Here is a 15,974-nt window from a genome sequence, read left to right as displayed (position 1 = left end):
AGTGTCAAGAAGACCCCATCGTTGAGAAATCAGCATATGCTAATGTGACTTTGATTGATCCAGCAGAGGAGGACCAATGGTTTTTGAGACCAACATCTGAAAATTTGAATGCGTTTTTTAAGTTTCATCCCTGTCAACCTGATGGTCTATGTTGGAATGCTAAAAGATTATATCAGCAAAAAAATGGGAAACCAAGGCAGTGGTTGACTTATTCATGCAAAGCCAAAACCTTTTTCTGTGTGGTATGTCTAGCTTTTAGCAAAAAGACAGATAGAAGTGCTTTCATTGATGGCTGTTCTGATGAAAGGCATATGTATCAAAGAATCGATGAGCACGAAGACAGCATCCTTCATCACAGTACTTCGAATCCTTCATGATGCGAACCAAAAACATAGATATATGTAGTCATCTTTTTACAAAACACACAACTGCAAAACAAGAGGAAGTCAAGTGAAAACGTGCCATTTTGGAAAGAGTAGTAGAAACAATAAAACTGATTGGCAAAAGAGGCCTGAGCTATCGAGCAACTACAGAAGCTAGCTACACCTTGGAAGATGAAACATTGGATCATGGGAATTTTTTGGAACTTCTTCAGTATCTCAAAAAATTTGATCCATTATTGAAAAGCCATCTTGAGGATGTCATTAAAAAGAGTAAAAAACGTCATGAGGTTGCAAAGAGTGGTAAAGGACGTGGCAGTTTGGTTACCCTGATTTCAAAAACAACAGTAAACTCTCTGATAGATATTATTTCCTCATTAATAAAAGAGGGTATTGCTGAAGAAATAAGAGAAGCAGAAATGTTCTCAATACAGCTGGATACAACACAGGACATAAATGTTGTAGACCAGTGCTCTATTATAATCAGATATGTCACAGATGTTGTCCACGAACGTCTTGTGGCTGTTGTTAATTGCACAACGACAACTGGAAAGTCATTGTGTCAGCTAGTTTGCACTGTACTTGAATCCATGAACATTAGCGTTGCAAATTGTGTTGGTAACTCAACAGATGGAGCCTCCAATATGCAAGGACAGTATAATGGGTTCACAGCATGGCTGAGTAAAGAAGCACCAGGTCAGATTCATGTCTGGTGCTACGCGCATGTACTTAACCTTGTAATAAGTGATGTCACTAAAACCTCAGTATCTGCAATTTCACTGTATGGGCTGTTAAATTCTTGTGCCGTATTTCTCAGAGATTCATACCTTCGAATGAATGTGTGGCGAGACAAAAATATTGAATCACGGTTTCGCTCCATCTCTATAATTGGAGAAACAAGATGGTGGGCAAAAGATGTAGCACTCAAAAAAATCTTTGGTCTAAACAATGACCCAAGCAAATCTGTGTATATTGAGGTTCTTCAAACTATGGAAGAGATATCCACATCAGATAACTTCAATGATGAGATCAGATACAAAGCCATTTCATTTCTAAAGTCACTAGTTACATTTGATACCATTTTGACTGCACAGATGTATCTATTTATTTTTCATAACACCACTCCTTTATCGCTGTACTTGCAAACACAAGGTCTGGACGTACTGCAGGCATATCGAATGGTGACTGAAACCATTGACTACCTACAGCAACATGATCGGGATTTCAGCAGCATAATGGTTGCTACAAATACATTCATCAATTGGGCACAAGAAAAATTGGTTCAGTGTGACAGTGAAATTTTGATTCAAGTTGACTTCCCAGAGGTTCGGGTACGCAGGAAGAAGATGATGCCCGGCAAAACTGCGACTGATGAACCCATCAGGTCAGCTACTGATAAATACAGGATAGAAGTTTATAATGCTGCAATGGACAAAGTAGTTACCAGCCTTCAAAGTCGATTCACAACTCATGGCCAGTTGTTTGCAGATTTGGCATGCCTGGACCCCAGAAACTTTGGAGACATCCTCCAGAACTTTCCACGGAATGCTCTTCAACGACTAAGTGGCTTGTTAACTAGATTTGATCCAGAAGCATCTGTTGAAAAACTGCAGCATGAGTTGCTTGATTTTGCATCTAAGTGGAGCAGACTAAAACTCAGTCTTGAAGAAGAGTACAGTATCATCCAAGAAGTTGAAGATGAGCACGACTTAGACACACATTATCTCAACTTTGATGATGAGATAGTACAGTCCGCAAATGTTGGGCAACAAAAGTATAAGTGTAAGACTTGCACGGACTGTATTGCTTGCTGCTATAGTTTATTATTGCGTTATAACCTGTACAGTAAAGCCTACACTTCTCTTTTTAATGCCTATAAGTTGGCATTGACTCTTTCCTCCTCTCAGGTGGCTTGTGAAAGATCTTTTTCTAAGCTCAAGTACATCTTGAATAGGCTGCGTAATTCTCTCTCTCAGTCACGTTTGGAAGCCTTTATGCTTATGTCTGTGGAAAAAGATGCTTTAATGCGAATAAGCAATGAGAAAATCATTGATCTTTTTGCCTCCAAAAGCAAATTGATGCAAGGGATGTTAACACTTTAAAATGTGAGCTCAAGTTACCACATTTCTAAGCTGAGCACTTCTAATACAATATTTTCTTTGATGGTTGCACTCTTGACATGAAAAGCATTTGACTTTTGCACGTTACCGTCAACATTTTGAGGGCCATTTATAAATATCAAACAATGCAGTGCAATAACCAGAGTTGACCTCCTTGCGTTGGCTCTCTTTGAGCCTGCTTTACACCACGCACACACCTTTGTACCATAGTGAAAGCCTGTGAGCATTATGTCTACTGTCTAGCATAGGCTTTGCACTGAAACAACAAGTAATATCCATCCAATACAAAATCCTATGCTTAGGAACACTTTAAAATGTTTACTGAACTGTATTTATGCAGTACTTTACAGCATACATGCATTCTTGGAAAACCTCAAGAAGGCGTCAGCTTTTGTTTTAAATCCAGGTCTACCTTTGTTAGTAGGTAGGACTTTACATCAAAATCCCATGGGTGGTTGCTTGGGGACTTGCTCCGACATCTCATCTGCGAAACACCCTTTTGACACAAATAAATGCAAAGTGCAATTGAATATAACACTTGTTTGAGAAGAAGTATGTTGTTATGTTTTATAGTATATAAAATCATATTAAGGATTTGCTACTACAAGCAGATCATGTTAGCTGTTTACAATGTCAATATACCTAGTCATAATGTTGTGCACTGTTTCACTTTACATGAGATCCTTTATTTAAGCACTGTTTACAAAACTCAGGATATAAAAATCATTTAATGTTTGCACATTGTCTTGTACACTTTTTACTCTGAACCTTTGCACACTTGTTTGAAGTTCAGTGTGTTTTTAAATGTCTTTATCCTATTTTATATGAAGAATAAATTGGTTATATTTAAATTCATGTTCAATGCTTGACATTTCATTTTTTAGTGTTCACTGTAGCAATGTCTGTGATTTATGATTGGGTATCCTGGTGCTCTATAAGGTAATCATTTACTATGCTTTAAAAGTTAATACAATCTAATATGTAATGAAAAATGTGTTGAACAATGCTTTGTTTTGGCCTTTCTGTCTCCCAAATTTTCTTGGGGGGTAGAAGTTCAACCCCCCAAACTCCCCCTGGTCGTTGCTCACAGCGCTTGCTCCCTACACACCATGTGGGGGTTGATCTCACTTTTACTTTGTTCTCTCTGATTCACTACTTGTGTCTATTTTTGGTGCTCTCTGAAAGAATGCCTATGAATACATATGACTGGGTGGGTAACCTGATGTTCTTTAAGGTCATCATCTACTGTTTACTGTGCTTTGAAAGTTGATACAATTTGAATATGTAATAAAAAATATGCTGTAAAATTCACCATTTTGGTCTGTCGTTTTTTCAAAATTTTCTTGGGGGGAGAACCCCCCCAAACCCCCCTAGTGGCCGTCGGGCTCGCTCGCTGCGCTCTCTTGCTACGCGCTGGACGGGGGCTGGTCTGCTATGCGCCGGACGGGGGCTGGTCTTGCAAAATTTGCCAGGGCTGCTTTCAGTTCCCAGTCCGGCCCTGTATTGCACATTTGCGCACAGGTAATACAAATAGATGTCAGGCACACTAAATCCCCCATGTTTATAGTCAAGGGTGAGTCTGCTAGCCCACCCGAGCCTCCTTTCCACCCCAGACTAGACGAAGAAGCTGTGAGCACACTGTTTTAAAGAAATGTTGGGGGAAAGGGATAGGTATGTCATTTAAAAACATATAAAAATTTAGGCAACCCTACCATCTTAATGAGAGCAATACGATCTGTCAGAGAGAGTGGAAGACGGACCTACCTGTCTATTTGCTGCTCCAACAACGTGGCAGCAGTGCCATAATTCTCTCGGATAACTCTGTCGGGATCCCGGTGGATCCAGATTCCCAAATACTTAACCAACTCCGACGCCCACACAAGGGGGAATTCTGGCTCATACGGATGCGTGCAGGGGGTTAGTGGCATCACCAACGACTTGGACCAGTAATTATGTAACCCAGAGAAATGAGCAAAACAAATATACTCCTGCAGGCTGGATGTCAGATGAGAGCAGGGTTCCCGAATAAAAAGCAAGATGTCATCCACGTATAATGAGATAATGAGCGGGTGGTGATGTAAGTCGAGAGCTGCATATTGGTGATGTTGTCGGATAAGAAATGCCAGCTGCTCCGGAGGTAGGGAAAACAACAGCGGTGAGAGGGGGCACCCCTGCCTGGTGCCTCTAGTGATGGGGAACGGCTCCGAGGCATGGCGTGGTTCCGGCATACAGTAATTTTACCCAGTTAATAAAGAAGGAGGAGAAGCCCATCTACTGGAGTACAAAACATAGATAGCCCCATTCAATTGAATCGAAGGCCTTGGCAGCGTCGAGAATGACAGCTGCAGCGGGGAGGTCAGGCGAGAGAATGTGGAACAGAGCGAACAGTGTACGAAGATTGTGGGAGGTGGACCGTGTGGGTATGAATCCAGATTGGTTCTGTAGCACCAAATTCTGCATAAGTGGCTGGAGGCGAGTGGCTAATATCTTCGCTAAAATTTTCACATCTGTAGTAATGGTCTGTATGAATCCCAGTAAGCAGACGGTTTGTCTTTTTTCAATAAGGTGATGAGTAGCGCCTCACGAAGAGATGGGGGAGTATGCACGAGTCAAAGGCTTCCGCCTACATTTCAAACAAAAAGGGGGCGAGCTCCTCGGCATAAGCCTTGTAGAACTCAGATGAAAATCCGTCCGGGCCAGGGGCTTTGGTTAGGCAAGGAGGCAATGGCCATGTGAATGTCATCCACTGAGATAGGCTGCCCCAGATAGTCTCTCTGACCCTCCGATAGCCATGCGATGGCCACCTGTGATAAAAAGGCATCCAATTCTGCAGTGTCCGTCTCACCTTGCGAGATGTATAGTGTTGTATACATCTGTCAAAACTGCTCTGTTATGTCTGTGGTTCTATAGTGATTGTGCCCTGCACTGTCCATGATCTTAGAGATTATGTCCGGGCACATGTGATGTTTAGTTTTGTGGCTGTGAATGTGATGTCCCAGTCTCCCACCCTCCCCATAGGAGCGACCTACATGACGCTTAGAGATATAGCCTAACTCTTCTTCCGCTAGTTGTGTATGCTTGGTATGGCTTCTTTGATGGACGCGAGGGTCGCCTCACAGGGTGCACGCTTGTAATCGCGCTCAAGGTTGGTCAGCGTACTCTCCACCCTTGCTAACTGGCCTCGCAAATCCTTCAAGATGCCAGCCGATGTACCTATGCAGGAGCCCCGAATGGTAGCCTTGAATCCCTCCCAGAGGACTCCTGCACTAATTACAGATCTCTTATTGTGATCAAAATATTGGATAATGGCCTTGCGAATTGTCTCCAAGTAGAGGGGATCCGACAGCACCTTGGGTCTGAAGCGCAAAGTGAAGGATTGGGGGGTCATCTGAGGAATACAGAGAGTGAGTGGAACAGGACAATGATCAGAGAGAATGCGCAGCCGGCTCTCTACCTCAGTCACCCAGCCCGGCACTCCCTCACTCACCAACCAATAATCAAGGCGAGACCAGCTGCCATGCACTGTGGAGATATACGTGCCCTTAAGTGTTTCTACATGTCTGTGTCGCCATATATCAAGTAATCCAAGTTCCGCCATTCCAGCATTGATCACATGAGCTGCTCCTAGTGACTGCCCCACTCTCCCACTAGATTTATCTTTGCTAGTGTCCAGGTGCGTATTAAGATCCCCTCCCCATAGGATAACTGTGTCTGGCCAATCTCGCAGCACCATAATGAGGCTCTCATACAGACTGGGGTCCTCTATATATGGTCCATAGCAATTGACAATGGTGACCAATGTGCCTGCCAGAGTCCCGTGCACCACAGCAAACCGACCCACAGAGTCGATACGAGTTTGGTGGACTGTAAACGAGAGGCCCTTCTTTACAAGTGTGAGTACCCGCCGGCTATAGGAGGAATAGGAAAAGGAATAGGAAGAGGCCAGGCGGTAACCAGCCAAGCAAATCCCAACCAGTTTATTTGTATGTTGTGTAAGGTGCTTTTAATGCAGGAGGGCAATGCCTATTCTATGGTATTCCATATGAGCTATCACTTGCTGAATTTTTCGGGGGGAGTTGAGTCCCTGCACGTTCCATGTTAGACAAAAAATTGTTATACCATTACTGTGCATGCCAGAAACAAAATATACAGACAGCGGAATCTACCCTGCACCCATCCTGTGAACAAAATGTGTGAGCAACATTCAGCACAATAATAAACTGTACAGCCACATGAACAATCCCCATATCCTCCCCTCCCCATCACTCCCCAAGATGCTAAAGCCATCCCGAACTCCCAGCAACAAATCCAGAGTACAGCACCAAGGGAGCAACCAGATAAGGAGAACGACCATAAAGGGGGGCGACAGAGCACAAACTCCCTCCTGGTGATAGTAGGAGGTGGCCGAGCTAACGTGTTAGTCCTTCCCTAGCCTCCGCAACCATATGTTGTATACTAACACAGGGGACGAACCCCCCAGCATTTTGCCCTAGATGGTACACTTAGGGAGGAAAAAAACGGGTTATTGTATTTAAACAGACATTAAGTGCTCCCCATACTCATGCCATATCTTCGAATATTCACGGCCTTTCTAAGATCAAACTAGATGGTACACAGAAGAAATAAAGAAAGAACCAGAGGTGCTACACCACACCTACAATTGTGAAACAGAGCCAGCCTTGTCCATCTGCCATGTCACCAGGCCCAGCAGCTTCGTCATCTTCTGCGTGCCTGGGGGACCGGTTGGAACGGGAAACAGATTTGGCGAAATCCAAAGCCGATTTTGGGCAGGTGAAGAATTAGTATTTTCCATTTTCCTCCACACGCAATCTCGCTGGGTAGAGCATAGCGTATGGTATAGCGCAGCAAGAAGCAGTACCTTAGCAGGCTGGTACTCCCTGCGGGCCTCTTGTACCGCCAGACTGAAGTCCGGGTAAAAGGCAAGAGTGTTCCCTTCATGGGTGATGGTACCCTTCTACCTCGCCAAACGGAGCACCGCATCCCGGTCTCTATAGTTTAAAAGGCGAGCAATTATGGGGTGAGGTGGGTCACCCGGAGGGGGGGTGTGCAGCCAGGGAATGATGTGCTTGCTCCACAATGAGAACTTGGGATAACTGCTCTGCTCTGAAGATGTCCTGCAAAAGCTTCTCCACAAAGGTCCCAAGGCGGCCTGTGTTTGTGGGATCTGGCAGGCCTGTAATGCGCACATTGTTGCACCGCAGTCTGGCTTTTAAATCTTCATTACGGGCCTGTATGACAGAGAGGACTTTCTTCATAGAGGCCGCCTTCTTCGTGACTTGCTGTAAACCATCCTCAGTTTCCCTTAGCCGCAGCCCATGTTTGTCTAATTTAGCCGACATGTGATCCATGCGAAGGTTAAGATGGTCGATTTTACCATCGATGTACTGCAAGCTGGCCTGCACAGCAAGAACGGTTTTGTCAATGTTAGTAAGGTGCTCATTTGGAGGGTCCGCCTCAGAGTCTGAGGCCGCCTGCTGAGCGGCTCTGCCGGTTTTCCAGGGTTCGAATATGAGGCGGGGTTGACCACCCTCGCTTTTCCCCATGTTGTAAGCGCAGCCTAGTATGTCTCAGTACACAAATGTAGCAGCGCAACACAGGCCCCCTCAGTGCCACGATTGGGAAGCAGCCCCCGCTGAGCGAAAAAGGAGATATCGTCTACGATGTTGAGGTCCACGAGGATGGCAGCTAGGCCCACCCAGCCAAAGTGCGACCAAGGCCCAGACTTCAAGAGCACCAGCGCAACGCAGGTCTCACTCTACATATCAGCACAGTAGCAAGGATTGGTCGCCAAGTAGGCCCCGAAGGGATGGTCCGGTGCCTGTACGCCCGCAAGGATATGGCGTCGTCGCACCCGGGGGGAAGGATCGCTGCTAGGCAGAGGTCCAGCCAGTCAGTTCACCAATGAGACGCCCACACCCAGGGATCCAGGACAAGGGAGGAGAGCAGGCCCAGTTGTAGTCAGGAGGCACACACAACACAATAAGTGGCACCGTTAGGGCACCCCAGAGGACAAGGATGGCATGATTAGGCAGGCATCATTGCGCCCCCCACAGGGGGAACTACCAGATCAGGGTCACGTCACAGCCGCACAGCGCCTCCAGGTGCAAACTGCAGGGACGATGGCGGCCGAGCGCTGATACAAGGGGGTGTTGAGCCGAAAATGAAGGTCCCTGGAGGGTCGTTCAGATAACAGGACTGCCGCGGACAGCAACGGCAGAGAAGCGAGGTTCCCAGCACCACAGGTGCACTGTATGGAGCTCCGCATGGAGGCCCTCTCCCGTGGTACGGAGGCCAGTCACCGTAGGAAGCAGCAGGCAGGTCAGCCTACAGGGTGAGGGCTAAGCACGCAGGCACACGGGAACGTAGCCCAGGACACAACGGCATTTTGGGAGACCTGAGTGCTGTTTATTTACCTATCAAGGTGTAAAAGGAACATGGCCGACACTGGTGTTCTGAACTCAAGATGAGGAATATATAATTCAAGTTATTTTAGCTGGAAAAGTAGGAATAATGCAATTGTCTAAAATTTCTTGACATGGGGTAACGTGAGAATTTGGTTGATAGTCAAACTCAACTATTTAGCTGGGGGGATTAATTTGGATTGGTGCCAGATGTGCAAAGTGAAGATTCCTGTTTTTGATTGGAGGCAGTGTTTCCTTGGGGTAAAGGAGAAGAAATACAGTTTATGACAGATTTGGGCCCAGATTTACTGTTCTTCAGACACAGGAATGCTGCATGAACAAATACAGTGCAGTGCTGCAGGAAGGACAGAAAACAGTGCAACACAATATTTAGGCCCTAATTACGATGCCGGTTGGCTGAGTTTCTAACCGGCATCGTTGGGGTAAAGGGACTGGCTGACCGGTAGTCAGCAGTCCTGACTGCCAAGTTAGGATTCGACTGGTTGGAAACATGCCTTTTTTCATTACAGTTTGTGCTGCGGCCCGGAAAAAGTGCTGCAGCACAGGCTCCAATACCAAAAGGCATGTTTTTAGACCACCCTGGCCCCTGTGGCAGGTACCACCTGGCGGTGCTTGCCACAGGGGTGTGGTGCCTGCCACAGGGGGCATGGCTGTTTGTAGAGGCACCTGTGGTGCCCCCCTGGCCTCATAGCGGAGGACATTGAGGGACGGGGGCCCTGCTAGGGGCCCCAAAAGTCCGTTTCCAACAGCCTTTCAATGGCTGTCGGACTGCCATTGAAAGGCCATCGAAAAGGGCCATTGTAATCAATACGGCGGTGCCGAAGCAAGCACCTCGTATGGATGGCATTCTGACAGCAGGGCCGACAGCTTAGGCCGTCGGAACCGCAGTCATCAGACCAACCGCATTGCAATGCAGCGGTCTCACCACTGCTTCAGATGTCGGTGGGACTGACAGCAACGTTCCGTCAGTGTCGGTTTCACTGACATCCTAATGAGGCCTTTAGTAAGAAATGCGTTCCCATTAGTTCATTGGTGGTGCTTACACTAAATCCTGCTGATCTAGGTGATGCCGAGGCTTGCACTGTTGAGGAAAGATGAGAGTGCACTATTTAGCATCAACTTTATAGAGGAGGTATAACCTCCAGTGCAAATTATGGAGAGGAAAGATCAGCACAGATGTCTTACTTGAAGAATGTGTGCTTCAGGTTAAAGCAGACATAGTACATGGAGGTATATCAGGCAATCCACCGTGTCAGCCCTTGTTTATGGCCGCTCTTTGACAGTAGGATTTGGGACAAGAACAGATTACCCTATTTATGTAAATCTGGCTTTGGACCGAACCACATGATTGACACGCTGGTATGCCTCGGGAAGGCCTCCCTTGCATAGCTTAGTAGGACAATGGCACATGGGGATTTTTGTGCAGCTCCATAGTCAACTTTAGCACAAAATAGCTATTGCGCATGAAAAATGTATCCCCGCTGCTGTTTGTAGTACTTTGTGTCACAGGAGCATCAGTGCAAACTCTTATTACATGTTGGCCTTAGTTTCAAGGAATGGATGAATTTCAAGGTTTAGTGTCCGATGAGTTAGAAACTTTAAGATAGATTGGTGTTTAACCAGTGCCAACATGCCGAGGAACAGATTGTCTCTTTATTTATTCATGGCGCGTCTGTCCCTGAACAGGTTCTCTGACCTCAATCCTTCTCCGCTATTTTTGCTCTGTCTTCACCACTTGCTCATCTGCTGGCTCACTGCCCCCCGCGTCTTTCTTAGACCGTTCTATCTATATGCTGTATTTTGACCATCTCGATACATGCAAATAGTACTTAACCTTCACACAATGAATTTAATGTCTGGCTGGATGTTGCCGATTGCCTTTTTCTGCCGTGAAGACGAGACTTTACCTTCGAGGTATCCCCTCTGAATTTTACTTCGGCTGCAGAATGAGTCATGTTCCCTGAAGCCTGTCCATGTGTCACATGGCGCACAGAAACGGGATCCATGTGAAGAGGCAGCCGCATAGATCAATATCTTCATATGTGTCTGCCCATTAACTGCACTTAATTTGGATGACACAAATACACGCACCACGTGAGTTTTAACACCAGCGGCTACTAACATTTTCCACAACCTGTGTATTTCAGGTCGATCTGAAGTGTGTGACATTGTGGTACACGTGAACTCTGAACACGTTCCTTGTCTTTTTACTAACAGAAATGTCAAGTGGTTTTCACTAAAATATTATAATTTACAACACTATTCCTAAACAGTCTAAAAGCTATGGAACAAGAGTGAAATATTTCAGTGCATAGAAATCTTTCATTATGCAATGAGCTCAAAATGGGTGAATTCTGTTGGAAGGTGATATCTGGATGCAAAGTGTCGAGATACGCTTTGAAAGAGTTCCAAGCGAGACAACTTAAGTGTGAAGGATTTACATGCCATTGGGCCTGTGCTCGCTATATCGTGGGATGCAAGCTGCAACCCACTGATGAAGAGCAATAAGAACAGAAGAGGCCTGAGACTGGTTGACTTCTACTTTTGAGAGTCAGTGGCCTAGTAGTTTTAGCTAGACTGTTCCCACTGATGCAGGACAAAGGCCCTGTGGTTGGGCCGCTCTCTAGCAGCACAGTGAGCCAAAATTGCATGGGATTGGATTGTGGCACAAAGTAATAATCTGAGAGTGATCCAAGCATTCCACCCATCCTTTTTTCATTCATTTAGCTGAAGAACAGCAGCAAATATAAGATGCACTTGGCATATATAAGACCAGTTTGTAAGTTTGAATACTTTGTAGTAAAAATATCATAATGAATTTAGGGGCAGATTAGGATAGCGGTTTTTCCGCATCCTCCGGGCCGGCGGCAGCCACCGCCGGCCCGGAGGATACTGAAAAACTGCAGCGGACCCACTAAAGACCCACCGCCACATTAGGATGGCGGGTGGGTCCTGGTTTCCGTCCGCAGCTTTTCTGCCACGGTTGGCTTACAACCGCGGCGGAAAAGCCCTAATATGGTGGCGGTGTCTCTCAGACACCACCAGCCATATTAGGATGCCCAAAAAAAATGCTTTTCCACGGCGGGTTTTCCGCTGTGGAAAAGCATACAGAGCTTCACTGTGGGGGCCCGTTGCGGGCCCCCTGGGTGAAGGGGGGGTGCACATGGGGGGACCCTGGTGCAGGTCTGGTGCCCTTAATTTATTCCAAGCCACTGGTGCTCTGCTTTGTTACGTCTGCCACTTGTCTCCTGGAAGGCGGTGACTCTAGGATTCACCTTTTAGTGAGTTGCTTGGTGCAGTAGTGAGCAAGGGGTACATTGACAGCCGCTGCATAGTTTTAAGCAGCGCGGCCACCACAGGTAACAGCGGTGGGGTGGGGCTGTGGGATGTGGAAAGTAGAAAAGAAAGATAAATAAAACCACTGACCTTTTTCTTGCCTCAACGCTGACTAGGCAATGCAGCTAACGCCTGGTAAGTAGTTTTGTTTATTTAATTAATTTTCCCTATATCGTCATCTGTCGACTTCTCCCTCTGCCCCCACCCGCCCCTGCGCTGCCCCACCATCTCACCGCTGTTACCAGTGCTGGCCGCGCCTGGTTTTAAGTTGCAGTAGCAGCAGCGGAGAGGAGGAGAAGAGGCAGAGGGTGGGTTGTTGTGTTGTGGGCCCTAGGCCCACATGCTAATAAAGAACTGACACAGACACGCTGGCTCTGATCATTTAACTGGCCACGAGCACGTGCACCCGGGCCCATTTATTAGCCGGGTCACGTAACTCGTGGCGCCGGTGGTGGATGGGTGTGGTGTCGTAATTGGCATGGCCGCGTTAGCGATTAGCTGAAACTACACGTTGTCCTCTTTAACTTGGCTGAATACGAGAACGCCATTTTGAATACTGCAGCGGCCATCTTAGATCATAAGCGGCCTCGTGGCCGGCGTGCCCTTTAGTCCATTGTCCGTTTCACTGACCACTTCAGTCTGCCCAGCAACAGGCTATTTTTAGTACTGGTCAAGCTTGCACATGCGCAGTCCCGACTGACCAGTAAGCCTTTAGGAATGTGCGCCAAACTGACCAGCCGAGTTGTGCCCCCTCCAATGAGCTGGCGGTGTTCCAAAACATGACCATATATGTCTCTAAAATGTGTTCTAACTTGTGCCGCCTATCTTTTATTGCCCCAAAACTGTATATAAATCGGGGTCACACCGGTGTTCGGTGTGATACCTCTTGCATTACCGAAGGGTGCTGTTTGAGTGTACCACCACCCCATGGGGTCTTAATAAACTTGTTCTTTGCCTTTTACAGTTTCCGTGCCAACAGTTCTTGAGTGTAAGTGGGTTATCTTCGGAGCATGTAGGCCTTGGGAACCCTGATTACTTCAAATTGGCGACCACGAAGGGACTCATCGGCGACTCGGATGCCCGAAGGAGAGGTCGTGACGAAGGCTTGGAAACTCGCCATGGACGCGCGCTGCCACGAGTGACCCGAGTCTTGGCTGCCACGGTGTTTCTTCCTTTCCTTCCGATCTGACCTTCCAGGTGGCGCCGGTCTCCGACTGAGTTTTCGAGTGTCTGCGTTGCTGAGAAAGTGCCGTTTGGCTGATTTGGCTTACAAGACCTTGGCAGTTGGAATCTGGACATTTGAGAATTTGGGTAAGATTTATGTTCGGTAAGGTAGTCTTTGGACGCTTACTGAAGTTCTATGATTTGTGATCGGTAAGGTAGTCCTCGGACGCTTGCCGAAGTCCTACGATCTACGTTTTGATTTGAGTTAGCTAACATTGTGACTTTGTGATCTTTGAACTTATATGTGTAGTGCACTTCACATAGGCAGGCATGTAGAGATGTTTCTCTAACTTTGTTTTTTTTCCTCTGAGCGGCACAGTTGTGTGAAGTACTGTAAGTGCCATTTTGTACGGTGTCACGCTTTCGTGATACTTTTTGAACATGCCTGTTTTCAGCACACTCCGAGGGATGTGCTGTCTTGGAGAGGGTACCACAATTAGGTTAGCGGAAGCACAGCCGGCTCCCCCAGAGGGAACACCAAATCGTGAGATGTACATCAAACTAGGCCTTCCCCCTATTATGTACAGCAAATTATGGCATAAGTATACAAAGGCCGATCCTGAATTGCAATGGCCTCTACATGGGTTGTTTGATTTACGAAAAGTACAGTTTGTGGAGCAATGTTTGTTCTAACGCAGGTCTAGACAAAACATGTTTGACTGTGTGCGAATGTGGGAGAAAGCGGTGCGCGAGCGAATGAAGCGTGAAGTTGCCTTGGCGGACAAAGAGCAGCGCAAGGCTGCTCGGGATAAGGCTTTACAGCTTGAGGAAAAGGAGGCTCAGGAGAAGAAAGAGAGGGAGGAACGGGAACGTAAATTGCAAACGACTGGTCAATTTCCTATTCGCCGACCGCTTTATCCTGTCCTTAATAATGACATTGATGATTTTTCATTGTTAGATCGGTCACCGCCTCCGTACGTTTCACCGACGGCACCAGCCGCAGATTCGGAGGACGATGGACAGGATAAGTCGGAACAGAAGGGGGTATCTGCTCTCAGGTTTACTGCGGAGAGGTCCGCACATTTACGTAGTTGGGCTCGTAAAGTGAATAAGAAGTGTGTCTCTCAGGATCAGTTGCTTGCGGAGAAAAGGGCATGGTCGGATCTTGAATTAATGTATTTTTTATCTAGTTTGGCAGATGAAGTTGTTGCCGCGTATCGTGAACTTTCAGACACGTTAGAACCTAAATCGTTGTCAGTGTATCGTGAGAATTTGGTTAAAGGTGTATTTGATCTTGCAGATGTTGACGACCTATTCACGCAGCTGATCCGGCTACGAGACGAAACGACGAGATTGCGGGAGGAGCGGAAAAGGAGGCAAAAGGAGTCCGAATTGGAGAATAACGGGCAGATTAAGGAGTGTTCTCTCCGTGGTTCAGATAAGAGTTCTGCGTTGCATGTTATGCCTATGCGTGAAGCCGCGCCCTTGTATGTTCCACCAAAAGGGGAAGGTACAGATGATGATAAATTGTCAAAAGATGCGAAAGGGTATTTTGTATATAACTGGGTATACACGCCTTGGAATAGAGCAGATGTTATGGCATTGAAAAATTCTCTACCTGATCTTCGGAAAAATCCGGCGGCATTTTATGAAGGGGTGGAAGGGGCTATTTCGTCTTGTGTGATGACTCTTGTGGATATAGATTTGTTCTTTGGGCTAATTTTACCACCTGATATGTGGAGGCAAATTCGTAAAAATAATGATGAAACAATATTGGGGGGCACATGGAAAGAAATAAATGCTGCCGATTTAGATAGGGAACCGGCATGTAAGCCTTGTCAGTTAATTCTAGATCTTCCGGCGGCTATCTTGATTAAATTAAAGACGCTTGTTCCCTCTAAAAAGATTGATTGGACCATGCTAACGTCGTGCAAGCAGAAACCCGATGAAACGGTCTCAGATTTCTTTACACGTTTTGAGGAGGCGTTCCATGATTACAGTGGTCAATCTTTAACAGACAATACGGGTCGGCATCTGTTTGTAGATAAGTATGTGGCTAATCTCCTACCGGAGATTGCAAAACGATTGAAGTCGAGTGAAAGTTCCTGGGCCACGGCGACCCCTGCGTCCTTGTTAACTATGGCTCAGTATTATGAGCGGCAGGAATTGGAGGCTAAAGAAAGTGTTGAGAAAAAGGCAAAGGAATTGAAAACGAAGGTGATGTTGGCGCAGGTTCGGGGAACACAGGGTAGAGGGAATGATAGAGGTAGACGGGGTGGAGGAAATACGTCGTATGGTCGTACGGACATTGCGGAGGATCAGTGCGCTTATTGTAAGGAGTTTGGGCATTGGGCCGAAGATTGTCCGGTACTTCGTGAGCAGCGTAGTCAGCGTGGTCGAGGAGGTGGAAGGTCGAGAGGAGGTTATACGGGAGCGAGAGGTAGCGGACGTGATCGTGGAAGGGTTGAGGAGAGGGGCCGTGGCCAGGATGAATGAAATACGTTTGATAGGCGGAATCAATATCAGATTTC

The 15,974-nt window shown here is 46.6% G+C and overlaps 1 protein-coding gene across 1 annotated transcript; it reads left to right on the top strand.

Annotated features, from left to right (window-relative positions):
* The first annotated feature begins 799 nt into the window (after positions 1-799).
* Positions 800-2,482, top strand: LOC147711890 (zinc finger MYM-type protein 1-like). Its single transcript, XM_086919559.1, has one exon. It carries the CDS (start codon positions 800-802, stop codon positions 2,480-2,482), a length of 1,683 nt encoding a protein of 560 aa, XP_086775685.1.
* The last annotated feature ends 13,492 nt before the right edge of the window (positions 2,483-15,974 follow it).

The sequence above is a fragment of the Lissotriton vulgaris genome, chromosome 5, assembly GCF_964263255.1.
Source record: "Lissotriton vulgaris chromosome 5, aLisVul1.2, whole genome shotgun sequence".
Taxonomy (NCBI): domain Eukaryota; kingdom Metazoa; phylum Chordata; class Amphibia; order Caudata; family Salamandridae; genus Lissotriton; species Lissotriton vulgaris.
The sequence above is the reverse complement of the archived record's forward strand: the minus strand, read 5'-3'. Positions and strand labels throughout refer to the sequence as shown.

Bases quoted from the DNA above. Each gene is read 5' to 3' on its own strand.
- LOC147711890 (XM_086919559.1), top strand. From the start codon at position 800: ATGTTCTCAATACAGCTGGATACAACACAGGACATAAATGTTGTAGAC.